Source organism: Rhinoderma darwinii, chromosome 6, assembly GCF_050947455.1.
Source record: "Rhinoderma darwinii isolate aRhiDar2 chromosome 6, aRhiDar2.hap1, whole genome shotgun sequence".
NCBI classification, from domain to species: domain Eukaryota; kingdom Metazoa; phylum Chordata; class Amphibia; order Anura; family Rhinodermatidae; genus Rhinoderma; species Rhinoderma darwinii.
Window position 1 is genome coordinate 76,009,947 of NC_134692.1, and position 14,584 is coordinate 76,024,530.

The 14,584-nt window shown below is 38.8% G+C and overlaps 1 protein-coding gene across 1 annotated transcript in view; it reads left to right on the forward strand.

The window, feature by feature from the left end:
* DNAH7 (dynein axonemal heavy chain 7) overlaps positions 1 to 14,584 on the forward strand; it is a 533,102-nt gene that overhangs the window by 445,318 nt on the left and 73,200 nt on the right. The window contains exon 60 of the mRNA XM_075829965.1: positions 9,241 to 9,471. Coding sequence (XP_075686080.1) covers positions 9,241 to 9,471 — 231 coding nt within the window. The remainder of the gene's footprint in view (positions 1 to 9,240; positions 9,472 to 14,584) is intronic.

The following is a 14,584-nucleotide window of genomic DNA, read 5'->3' on the forward strand; positions in this document are numbered from 1 at the left end:
AATCCAGCAAAATCTGAATGTCAAATAGCGCCCCTACCCTTCTAAGCCCTGCCGTGTGTCCAAACAGCAGTTTATTACCACATATGGGGTATTGCCATGTTCAGGAGAAATTGCTTTCAAAATGTTGGGGAGATTTTTCTTCTTTATCAATTGTGAAGATGAGAAAAATCGGAGCAAAAACAACATTTTATTGGTAAAAAAATGTAGATTTTCATTTTCACGGCCTAATTCCACTGAATTCTGCTTAGATCTGTGGGGTCAAAATGCTCACTATACCCCTCGATAAATTTCTTGAGGTGTGTAGTCGCCTAAATGGAGTCCCTTCTTGGAGGTTTACACCATTTTGGCCCGTTCAGGGGCATTGCAATTGCAACATGGCCTCTGCAAACCATTCCAGCTATATTTGAGCTGCAAAAACAAATGGCGCTACTTTCCTTCTGAGCCCTGTCGTGTGTCCAAATAGCAGTTTATGACTACATATGGGGTAGTTCCGTACTCGGGAGAAATTGTGTGGTATTACTTTTTGTCTTACAAGCAGATATATTTACATTTTAGAAAAATTCTATTTTTTCCAAAATTTTCTTCTGTTTTTTTCACAAATACACTGAATGTAATATTCCAACTAACTTAAAGAGGCTCTGTCACCAGATTTTGCAACCCCTATCTGCTATTGCAGCAGATAGGCGCTGCAATGTAGATTACAGTAACGTTTTTATTTTTAAAAAACGAGCATTTTTGGCCAAGTTATGACCATTTTCGTATTTATGCAAATGAGGCTTGCAAAAGTACAACTGGGCGTGTTGAAAAGTAAAAGTACAACTGGGCGTGTATTAGGTGCGTACATCGGGGCGTTTTTACTACTATTACTAGCTGGGCGTTGTGTATAGAAGTGTCATCCACTTCTCTTCAGAACGCCCAGCTTCTGGCAGTGCAGCACTGTGACGTCACTCACAGGTCCTGCATCGTGTCGGCACCAGAGGCTACAGTTGATTCTGCAGCAGCATCAGCATTTGCAGGTAAGTAGCTACATCGACTTACCTGCAAACGCCGATGCTGCTGCAGAATCATCTGTAGCCTCTGGTGCCGACACGATGCAGGACCTGTGAGTGACGTCACAGTGCTGCACTGCCAGAAGCTGGGCGTTGTGAAGAGAAGTGGATGATACTTCTATACACAACGCCCAGCTAGTAAAAGTAGTAAACACGCCCCGATGTACGCACATAATACACGCCCACTTGTACTTTTACTTTTCAACACGCCCAGTTGTACTTTTGCAAGCCTCATTTGCATAAATACGAAAATGGTCATAACTTGGCCAAAAATGCTCGTTTTTTAAAAATAAAAACGTTACTGTAATCTACATTGCAGCGCCTATCTGCTGCAATAGCAGATAGGGGCTGCAAAATCTGGTGACAGAGCCTCTTTAAAGTACAATGTGTCACGAGAAAACAATCTCAGAACCACTTTAAAATGCTCCAATGCTTGAAAATATAAAAGCATTCCAAAGTTATTACCACATAAATTGACAGATTTGAAAAAAATGGCCTGGTCCATTAGGCCGACACAGGCCATCTCCTTAAGGGGTTAATACTATTATTGCTTCCTAGGTGCATTACTTTACATTTATCGACAATTACTTTCATTTACCCTGTTTTGCCCATGCTGCCAGCCTATCCAAGTCTTTCTGTAATATTTTATAGTCAAGCTGAGTTTTAAGTATCCTAGAAAGTTTTGTATCGTCAGCAAAATCTGACACCTTGCTATCAATCTATTACATGACCCAGTTTCGGCCAAGCTTTAGCTCTTGGTTAGATTGCCTCACATTTGACTCTCAAATACTTTGGTATACAGAGGATTTCATGCTCGACACAATGAAATGCCAAGGTCTTTTAGCTGCAAAACAAGCCCAAATCATCATCCCTCTACCACCGTGCTTGACAGTTGGTATGAGGTGTTGGGCACTATGGCCAAACATCTCTACTTTGGTCAGGTCTGTCGAAAGGACATTGTTCCAGAATACTTGTGCTTTGTTCAGATGCAGCTTTGCAAACTTAAGCCATGCTGCCATGTTCTTTTTAGAATGAAGAGGCTTTCTCCTGCTAACCTTTCCAAACAAGCCATACTTGTTCAGTCTTTTTCTAATTGTACTGTCATGAACTTGAACATTTAACATGCTATCTGAGGCTTGTAGAGTCTGATATGTAGCTCATGGGTTTTTTGCAATTTCTCTGAGCATTGCACAGTCTGACCTTAGGGTGAATTTGTTGGGATGTCCGCTCCTGGGAAGACTTAACTGTCTTGAATGTTTTCCACTTGTGAATAATCTTTCTCACTGTGGAATGATGTTATGAAAATAATAAAAAGAGACAAGGGCACTTTATGGGACAAGCATCCGTTTGGTATGAAAAGTCAAACAGGAATCAAATAAAGTGAGCCCTTACCTTCTAAGGTTGTGTAATACAGATACAACCCTATATTGAAATAGTGATCGATTCACGTGTGTGTCAGATAATTCTACAACGATGCAGCTCACTCTGGGATTATCTGTTCCAGGCGAACGATAAGCAGATACAGACATAAACAGAAAGGATATCCAAGGAGCTCACATAGTGCATTACTGATAATAGGAATAGCTTGTGTAAACAAATGGGCAAATTCTCTCACCTTGTGGTGTTGTACTGTCGGTACAACATGAATGCCAACATGAAACTTTTCCAGTGGTAAAAGCTTGAATAAATCCTTTATTGCATTAAACGATAATGTGTTTCAGGGTGCACTCACTCCCTCATCAGCTCAGCATAACATAACATTTTGAAGACAAAATGGGGTATATATACTTTCTCTCCAGGTCAAAGAGCAAGGGGTCAGAGGAGAATTGACCATGATAAAGGAACAGACATTCACTTGACAAAAAAAAAACACATACCTTCAAAATATATTTATACAAAGAATGTAATGACAGCCTTTTATTTGGATATACAATCATAATCCAAATGAAGTATAAAAAAAACTACATGCAAAACAAATACCATAGAACATGGCCCAGAACACCCCATTATAGATCTCAGAGGATATTTCGATCATGAACATCAAACAATTCAAAGAAAATAGGTACCAATACTTTGTTTGCTAGCCCCCTTTTTTAAAACCTTTAAGAATCATCAAGGGAACCCTATCTCCAAAAGAATCTTGCCCTTTTTTACTAGCAATTAAAGAAGTGTTTGAGGAGTCATTATTCAATTTACACTTTCATACTCCAATGACCATTATGAGGAATTCTGAGGCTGATGTAGAAACAAACACTTCACACTATAAAGCCAGCAGATTATGTGAATTCGTGGAATCAGGTGGAGAGATTCCACACACCCAAGAATCCTTTTTTCCACAGAGACATAACTCTACAGATGTTTTTAGGACTTCCCCAAGTCCAACAGGTAACTCACTGGGACAAAAAAGAAAAATACATCCAGATTCATGAGAGACTGTAAAGGGGAGAAAAGGGTGAGTCGAGACAATAAATCACCCCAGAGAGGAACAGGAGACTCAGGATCCAAAAGGGAACAATATGGATTAATAAAAATATATAATTTATCAATACATTCCCTAACAGAAAATGAAAAATCCCTTTTGGAAAAAGGGTTATCATTTTGTCCTGATAAAGAAATAAATGATTTTGATCTATTTGTGGATCTTAATAAGTTTGTTTTTAACTCTTTAAAGGCATTTTAAAATTAAAAAAACACAGGGAAATAAGTATAAAAATAAAAATTGGAGTAAACAGATGAAGCCTTCTGACAACCCAGTCAGTATAGCTTCACAATGACCATTCTAAAGCCAAAATCTTCTTTTTATCCATTATACCACAGAGCCATACAGAAGCATTTTACACTGTCGTATCATATCAGTGGGAATCCTTGAGTAAAACTAGGAGGATCACGAATACTAATCTCACAATCGGGGAGAAAAAAGCCCTAGAAACCCTAACAGATGACACAAATAAAGTAATATGGGGGCAGACAAGGGAGGCAGTATAGTGATCCCAGATAGGTGTGATTACATCAAGGAGGCCAATAGAATACTGAATCATGTGGATTACTATGACTCCCTTGAGTCCGATCCTCCTGTAAGTGGTTGGTTATCCAAAAGTGAACGTGATTTCATATATATTGAAAAACCTAATACAGCAATATTTTACCACTGCCTAAAATCTATAAGAACATTTTCAATCCACCAGGAAGACCAATCATCTTTGGAATTGGCTCAATGACCAGCAATTTATCTCATTATGTAGATATTATTCTACAAAAATGTTTCACACTGTTACCTTTGCATCTAAGGGACTCCTCGCACCTTATCCAACTACTCAAAGAAGTAGATTGGAAAGAAGGCTATAAGTTAGTCTCATTATATATTTTGGCTCTCTATTCAAATATAGAACACACGAAGGGCCTAGAAGCAATTGCAACTTTTTTAGGTAGTAAATCTACTATTTTATAAATTAGCCTATAATTTCCCAATCTATTAATATTTATTAAAGATAATAGAATAGCTAGAAATACTTTTTTTTAAAACAGGTAGATAGTTACCGTTTCTTTCGAAATTTGCCACAAAAAGAATTGGATGACAAACGTACCCTTCAGCCATTTTAAATGGCTACGCAAGAAATGCTTTCTAGACACAAAGTAAGATTTTGAAAAACTGCTTTTGTGCCAAGAGGTATCCCAAGGCAGTATTAAAAGATTCTTATTAAAAAGCTATTAAACTGAATCGAATGGAATGTCTACAACCCAGAAAAGAACTACGTCCTGATAAAGGAAAATGTTATTGTAATTGTATTACTACCTTTAATTGGATTGTATATAAAATAAGAGAGATTCTGAATAAAAATTGGTTCCTATTAAAGAATGACCATTTTTTGAGAGATATTATTCCAGAACATCCAAATATCACGTACTGAAAGGCCAGGCACTAAAAAATATCAAGGCGCCTAGTAAATTAAAGAAACCAAAATGTAGTCATCCTAAAAATAACTTTTTACCTAATATAGTGGGAAGCTATAGGTGTGGTGAGGGCAGATGCAAATGCTGCTCATCCATTTGCAACAATAGGACAATGCAAAAATGTCAGGTCAGGTGAAATATTTTAAATTAAGTCATTCATGAATTGCAGCACAGAATATGTGGTCTATTTGTTGTAATGCACGTGCAACATACAGTACATTGGGAGAAAGATTTAGAGTTTAAGACAAAGAATAAATAAACATAAACATAATGTTGGAATTGGATACAATAAATATAGTGTCTCGAAACATTCAGCAGCTAGTCATCAATGTAAGTTTTCCGATTTCCTCTTAACGCCAATTGAGCTTATACCAGCAAACATTGAAAATAGGTTTCAGGCGTAAAGAGTCCTATTGGATTTTCAAACTAGAATCCATGATTCCCAATGGTCTTAATAAGTGCGTTGATCATATTTATTGATGCACCCACATAAGCAATAGGTGTTTTATATAACCCCTTAAGAGATTTTTCTGGTAGAAATAGGCACATATAATATGAATCATTTTTTATTATAATAGCTACACCATCTTATATACATATGTACATACAAAAGAATATAAATGTATTATTATTATTATTATTATTATTATAGCCATATACTGTATACAAGAGGAGCAGTCAATTTCTTCCTAAACTTTTGTAACTTAGTCCCTCCAAACTTTTGTAACTCATTTAATCCTACTGACTATCTGGTTGGGTTACTGGCAGGACAGCCGGTTGGTTGCGCTGTCCCTTTGGAGATGGTCTGCAGAGCCAGTGAATTGCCCCCTGTTCTCATGGATCAGCCTTGCAGTTATGGCAATGGACGCCGAGACTGCCACGTCATTTCCAGTCACAGCATAAGCCGGGTTGCTACAACGAAATCTAAACAGGCCGGAGCATCACTTCCGGTCTAGTGAATGGGGCCTTGACTTCACTATCCAGACGAAAGATGCTCCGTCCCATCATGTAGTTGTAAAAGACCGCCACTCTTTCTGGGAACAAAATGGCACTTTTTATGCCCGTTGATTATATGTATGTCCAAATATAAGGTTGTTATTACGTTCTTTGTATATATATATATATATATATATATATATATATTAATATTTACGGTAATTTTTTTTATTGAGTAGTGAAAGTCTGTTATTTTATCATGGTAAATTCCACTCTGACCCCTTGCCCTTTGACCTGAAGAGGAAGTATCTATACCCCATTTTGTCTTAGAAATTATATGTCATGATGATCTGACGAAGGGGTGAGTGCACCCTGAAACGCTTTATCATTTAATGACAATAAAAATAGATTTATTTGAGTTGCTACCACTGGAAAAGTTATGTGGGCATTCGTGTTGTACCGAAAGTATAACACGACAAGGTGAAAACATTTGCCCATTTGTTTACGCAAGCTATTCATATTATCAGTAGTGCACTAGGTGCGCTCCTTGGATATATTTTCATGTCTTTAACTGTAGAATGATAGACTTCAAATTGTTTGGAAATGGCCTTATAACCCTTCCCAGTTTGATGGGCAGCAACAATTGCTTCTCTAAGATCATTGCTGATAACTTTCCTCCATGCCTGAATGTTTCCGACCAGCAAACTTCCAAAACTTCTGCTGTTATAGAGGTGCTCACATTTGCTGATGATCAATTAATCAGGGCATTTTATGAGCAGAACCTGGCTGCTACTTACCCTCTTAACCCCTTCGCGCACCTGGACGTAACTGCACATCCTGTTGCGGGGGGTGTAAATTATGGAGCGTGCTCACACGCTGAACTCGCTCCATACGCTCTAGGTTTCAGCTGTATTTTACAGCTGACCCCCTGTACTAAAGGCCAGGAACAGGGATCGCGCTGTTCCTGACCGCTTAACCACTTAGATGCTGCGGTCAATAGCGACCGTGACATCTAAACCGTTAGAAAGAGGGGGCGGCCCCCTCCGACAGCCCATCGCCCCGACGCGATTGCGGGGTGCCGGTGGTTATCATGGCAGCCCGGGGGCCTAATGAAGGCTAACAATCGCTGGTTCAAATCCCCTAGGGAAACTATTAAGAAGTGTAGTGTAAAAAAAAGTTTAATAATGTTTTTAGTAGTGAAAAATATATATATATAAACCCCTTCCCTCTGCAGCCATTTTTCGGATTTTCACTTTTGTTCTTTCCTCCCCACCTTCCAAAAGCCATAACTCTTTTATTTTTCCATCAATATTGCCGTATGAGGGCTTGTTTTTTTCGGGACGAGTTGTAGATTTTCACAGCACCATTTTTTGTACCATATAATGTAGTGGGAAACGAGAAAAAAATATATGTGGGTGGAATAGGAAAAGAACAGCGATTCCTCAACCTTTTGGGTGGTTCTGTTTTTACGGCGTTCACCGTACGGTAAAAACGGCATGTTAACTTTATTCTGCGGGTCAATGCGATTACAGCGATACCAAATTTATATAGTTTTCTTTATGTTTTACTACTTTTACAAGGAAAAAACTGATTGTTAAAAGTAAAATTTGAGTTTTGTCGCCACATTCTGAGAGCCATAACGTTTTTATTTTTCTGTCGATTTAGCCGTGTGAGGGCTTATTTTTTTGCGGAGTGAGCCCTCTGTTTATATTGGTACCATTTTGGGGTACGTGAGACTTTTTGATCGTTATCCGGAAGTATCGGCTGTAACACACAGCCGACACACTCGCTCTATGGATCCCATGAGCCCGCTCCATACTCCCACACCCGGCGTGCGCCGTATATATACGGCAGATGTCGGGAAGGGGTTAAAAGTTTTTAAAAAAAAAACTTTTTACATTTTTCGTCTAAAGTCATGTAAAAGAATAAAAAAAAGAAACAATATTGGTATAGCTGCATCCGTAAAAGTCCAAACTATTACAATATAACATTATTTAACTCACACGGTGATCGCCTTAAAAAACATTAAAAAACATTAAAACGTAAAAAAAATTGCTGTTTTTTGTTAACCTTACCTATAATAAAAAGTGAACAAAAAGTTGTATGTACCAATAAAAACTACAGCTCGCCTTGCAAAAAATAAGCCCTCACACCGCTCACTTGACAAAAAAATAAAATAAACTTATGGCTCTCATAATGTGGTGAAAGAAAACAAAATTTTTTTAATTTATTTTTTTCTTTGTAAAAGCAGTAAAATATAAACGTAAACCATATAAATTTGGTATCACCGTATTCATATTGAGCCGCAGAATAAAGTTAAATTGTAATTTTTAGTGCACGTTGAAAGCTGTAAAAACAAAACCCAAAAAGCAATGGAGGAATCAGTTTTTTCCAATTCCACCGCACAAAGATTTTTTTTCCAGTTTCCCAGTACATTATATGGTACTTTAAATACTGCCAATAGAAACTACAACTCCTTCCGCAAAAAATAAGCCCTGTCACCACTTTAAAACCATAGAATTCAAAGAGGGTGTACTTTGTTTTTCTTATGACTGTGCGTATGTGTCTGTGTATATATATGTATATATTATTTTTTTTAAATCTTTCCTATATACCTTCATCTTTTCACTGCATAAGGAACATACATTTAAAATACATGCCGCTATGATTTTCCCCACCTTAAGTCTAGCATTTCCTGAAGAGAATGTATCATCAGAAGTGACATAGTATTTCAATCAGGTTTAATTGTAAAAATATACAAACTTTATTTTGATGGAGTTTTATTTTTGTGTGACTCTCCACATGTAAAAAATCTTGAAATATTCTGCTTTTCCACACTGGACACTAGTGCCAGATACTGATAAAAAAATATATGTATACTGTCATTACCAGTTAACTAAGGTAAAGGAAATTATATATTATGCATATGTATAATGACGTCAGAAATATAATCTTTCAGAAAGGTAGCAGCATGGCTGGTTATTTAAAAGATGTGTCAAATGTATTTAATTTTAGTTTAATTACATAGTTGTAAGTATGTAGAAGAGAAATAATTTGTGTGGTTTTTATTTTATTTTATTTTTTTCAAATGTTGTAGATATTTTTTTTTAATGGTTTCTTGGGAGTGGCCATATTGGAAGCACACAATGCTTTTCTGCATTCTCAATATAGGCCGTACAGCAGGGTTGTGTGCAATAAGAGAATTGTCATAAACAATTACAGTCTCTAGAAAGTGATAGAGAACATATTTGTAAATCAGTTTCTATAAGTGTTTTACCTTAATTGGTTCATTGCTTATTGACAGTCACGGACAACAGGAGGTGTTGGAAAATCGTCAGATGAAACAGTGTATGAAGTATCTGGTGATATCTTGATGAAACTTCATATGAACTTTGACACTGAAGCGGCATTAAGAAGATACCCAACCTCTTACGCTCAGAGCATGAATACTGTATTAGTCCAAGAAATGGGTCGATTTAACAAATTGCTTTCCACCATAAGAGATTCTTGTGTCAACATACAGAAAGCAATAAAGGTCAGTAGCGATAGCTTCCAAATACTATATTCTTAAACAACATTAGGTAGTGGTGAAACAAGATTAATTTGGTTAAATGGTATAATAAATAGATAATATAGAAATAAAATAATCTGTCTACATAGGATGGTTCTTGTGGAATTAAAAAAAATGGACTTGCAAAAGAAATACAATTTGAGTAACCATTGAAGATCTGTGAATATTTGGTGGCAGATGGACCAGACAAATGATTCAGTTTGAAAGAAATCTTGAAGAAAAGACGGAAAAGCTGTTAGAGAAAATAAACTTTTTAAGGAAAATATTGTTTTTAAAACTAGTAGGAAATAAGCCAAATGTATTGTAAGAAGATTAAGAATTAAGTGAAGTTTCACTTTAGAGCTTGAGCTGTGAATTGTGTTCTCTGCATAATGGGTAGCTAGTCTAGATATTGGAATGTGGATATACGTTCTGGATAATGAGTAGTGAGATAAGAGTCATAAATAGTGATTGTTAAGTCAGGAAAGGAATAACTATATAAATATGAAAAAAATGTACATTTTAGTTTTATCAGTGTTTCAGTTTGGAAGAGATAATAAAGATAGGTTGTTTTGCCGCTAAACAGTTGGGAATACATTAATACAGTTGAATTTTAAGTAGCTGACAAAATTGAGTATCATCAACTTACAGAATATATTTTACGGTGTGTTGAGTGAGATCAGTGAAACAAGGTAAGGTGCAGTGACTATTGTGTGTAAAAGCAGCTGCAATGCTAAACTTAAATGGTGAACCATTTACTTTTACAAAAAATACAAAACACAATTCCTCGTAGCTAGTATTATATGTGGTTCAAGCAGAAATGTTGTGTCTTAGGCCCCATGCACACGACCGTAAAAACGCCCGTAATTACAGGCCCATAGACTTCTATTGGCCACGGGTACCTCCCCGTATGCTTACGGGAAGGTGCCCGTGCCGTTGAAAAAGATAGAACATGTCCTATTTCAGGCTGTAATTACGGCACGTGCAGCCCATAGAAGTCTATGGGGCTCCCGTAATTACGGGAGCGTTACTAGGCGACGTCAGTAAGTAGTCACTGTCCAGGGTGCTGAAAGAGTTAAACGATCGGCAGTAAATGTTTCAGCACCCTGGACAGTGGCTACCGATCACAATATAGATAAAGCTGTAGAAAAAGACGTTCATACTTACCCAGAACTCCCTGCTTCTTCCTCCAGTCCGGCCTCCTGGGATGACGTTACAGCCCATGTGACCGCTGCAGCCAATCACAGGCCAATCACTGGCTGTAGCGGTCACATGGACTGCCGCGTCATCCAGGGAGGTCGGACTGGATGTCAAGAGAGGGACGCGTCACCAAGACAACGGCTGGGTAAGTTTGAATTTCCTTTACTTTTATTACGGAAAGGGCTGTCCCTTCTCTCTATCCTGCACTGATAGAGAGAAGGGCTGCCGATTAGTGCAGTGCAATTTTGCAGCCAAAAACTTGCCCGTAAATACTGGTGCAATACGGGTCGAATACGTGTGACCAAGGACCCGTATTTACGCCAGTATTTATGGGTGGACAAAAATACGGTCGTGTGCATGGGGCCTAACCTGAATATTTGGGCTCATCGGTCCGTCTGCATAATTACACAGGGAGATGTGCTGCTGACAACGATAATTTTTAATTCTGCATAAAAGAGTAGATCAGCCAATGACCAAGTATTTGCTCATTCATCAGCTGATCGTTGCTCTGATTCCATATGAACTTCATATGATCGCTCGTTTGGCCGATCATAAGCCCATGTAATAGGGACTTAACTCTCTGTCTCACACTATGAGTTCCATATACAGGCTGAGACAGAAAGACTGTAAGACCAGGTTCCCACATAGCGTAAACGCTGCGTAATTTCCGCAACAGAATTCTGTGCAGAAATTCCGCAGCATTTACAGTAGCAGCAAAGTGGATGAGATTCAGAAAATCTCATGCCCACGCTGCGGAAAAAAAAAGTTGCGTACACGTTAATAAATTGACCTGCGGTGCGGAATTTAATTCCGCAGCATGTCAATTTATGCTGCGTTTATGTTTTTCCGTTGCAGGTTTTGAATTCAATGGGGATGCAAAACCCGCAACCGAAAGCCTAGTGTTGTGACTTTTGCGGCATATTCGCAGCGATTACGTCGCAAAAATCACAACTACGGAAAAAAAAAAAAATCATACTTAGCCAGAACGCCCTCCTCCTTCCTGAAGTTCAGCCTCCTGGGATGATGTTGCATCCCATGTGACTGCTGCAGCCAATCACAGGCTGCAGCGGTGGTCACATGGGATGATACGTCATCCCAGGAGGCTGGCCTGGATAACGACAGTGGCCGGCCTCCTGGGATGACGTTACATCACATGTGATCACCGCTGCAGCCAATCACAGGCTGCAGCATCATCCATGGAGGCTCGCCCGGACTGCGATGGAGAGATTCATCGCCATAACATCGACCCACGTAAGTATGAATGTTTTTCACCGCTGCTTCCGGAAATACGGTCCGAAAAAACACACCACAATGTGGTGCAGTTTTCGGACGGAATGTACTGCGGGTCCCATGTCGGATACGCTGCGTGTTTTTTACACAGCGTATCTGTCCCATGGGAAACAGGCCTAAAATGATCCCCCATCCTACCTATCCTCTTCTCTTCTCTTTGTTATTAAACACAAGATTTTTACTGACTGTAGGAGCTTTTTGAATATTTAGAGAGCGCCTTCAGACAGGGGGATGAACTACAGGAAGATGGAAGTGGAGGAAGTTGACACTCCCGTAAAAAAACTTTTATTTCAAATAGGTTCACTTTAACCCCTTCCTTTTGCAGCCATTTTTTGGTTTTTCATATTTGCGTTTTCCTCCCCACCTTCCAAAAGCCATAACTTTTCTATTTCTCCAAAGATATAGTTATATGAGGGCTAGTTTTTTGCAGAACGAGTTTTCGTTTTTCATGGCACAATTTATTGTACCAAATAATGTACTGGGAAGCTGAAAAAAATTATTTGTGGGGTGGAATAGGAAAAAAACAGTACTAAGATAAAAATATATACTACTTTTTCAGTGGTCAAAGCGGACAAAGAAATAGTGTCCAGTTTGTCCTTAGTAGCATATACAAAACAAAAGTGTACTTTACTGCTCAAACAACCAATATGAGTTCACAAAAAACGAGTCCTGCATTTCAGAAAAGTATCTGCCGGACTTTGAGTTATCGCCCAGGAACAAACTGAGTTGGCGAAACCCAGGTTCGGGCAGATACTTAACATGTTACGTGTGTTTTTATTGCGTGCTTGTTTGCAACTTACATCTTGCTTAGTGGAAAAATCCAGATGAGCTTGCCTTGTCGACGGTGGAACTACAGAGTCCAGCTGACTGTCATCTGTAACAACACTGAGCATCGCAGTTTCTTTTTGCCTTTCCCCATGGTGTAAGGGGGAGTATTACTCCATGAGCATAGGACTTTTCTTTTGTGGACTCATATTGGTAATTTGAGTGGTAAAGTACATTTTTGTTTTGTTTAGGGAAAAAACAGTGATTACTCCATTGTTTTTTAGGTTTCATTTTAACGGTGTTCACCAAACGGTAAATATGACATGTTAACTTTATTCTGCGGTCAATACGATTACGGCGATACAAAATTTATAGTTCTTTTACGTTATACTACTTTTACATCGAAAAAACTATTTGTTAGAAATAAGATTTATTTTGTGCCGCCAAATTCTGAGAGCTATAACTTTTTATTTTTCCGTCGATTGAGCGGTATGAGGGCTTATTCTTTGCGGGATGAGCAGTAATTTTTATTGATATTATTTTGGGGTACATAAGACTTTTTGATCACTTTTTATTCCATTGTTTTGTGGGAAATAAGGGGACCATAAAACATCAATAATGGTGTTTTACTTATTTCTTTACAGCGTTCATCGTGGATTTTGAACTTTGTTTGTAGTGGGGGACACAGATGGTGGCAGAGGTTTTGTGGGTGGAGGAGGAGAGGGGGCATAGGAGGAGGCAGAGGTTAAGTGGGGGGTCAGGGGTGAGGGTGTAGGTTAAAGCAGGGCCATATTTAGTGGATGCTGCCCAAGGCACTTTTAGTGCAGATGCCCCCTATAACTCCTGAAGTTACAGAAACAGCGTAGCTCGATAACATTGTGGCTCCAGCGCTGGAACTAGGAAAGGTAAGCATAATAATTACTTTGCTTTTTTATGTGTTCCTAGTTATTTATTTTTTGTGTTTTTTTACAGGTTCAGTTGTTAGGCTTCTTTGGATTTGAGGACTACTTTGATGACAGCGTTTTTTTTATTCTGAATAAAATGGTTAACAAGTGTTGTTAGGGTTTTTAATTCAATAAAATATTTTTTTAATGTCTGTTTATTTTAACTATATTACTACTGCCTTAGTAATGCCCACTGTCTGATTGACAGCGTTCATTACTAAGGAGGGGCTTAGTGTTAGCCGATAAAAAGGCTAACACTAACCCCCCCCCATTATTACCATGATACCCACCGCCACCAGGGGTACCGGGATTGGCCGGGTACTATCCACTATCCGACCATCTGTAGTGACGGCCGGGCACTGGGGCGGCCGCAGGCTGGTATCACTAGGCTGGGAAAGCCTAAAAACAGTGGCCCTTCCCATCCTGGTAATGCCAGATACAACAAGGCAGCAGCAAAGCATTACCTGGGTGGGAAAGGCAACGTTTTTTGGGCTTTCCCAGCCTAATACCGGCCTGTGGCTGCCTCAATACCCATCCATTGCTACAGGTGGTCAGGCACTGGATCGAAACCGGCTCTTCCCTATTCCCTATCCCTGGTTGCAGTGGGTACAAAAATAATAATGGGGGGGTTAGTGTTAGCCTTTTCACCAGTTAACACTAAGCTCCTTAGTAAGGACGCTGTCCATCACAAAAGTAGTAGTAATATAGCTAACAAAAACAGAGACATAAAAAAACTGCCGTCATCTAAGCAGTCCCCGCTGTTTGCAGGCAGCCTGTTCTCTGAAATTCCCTGCAGTCCACTCACAGCTATGCTCCTTTATCACACACACAGCACTCAGTCTCACAACACAAACATATATATACACACACACACACACGCACATAAAATTACAGCAAGT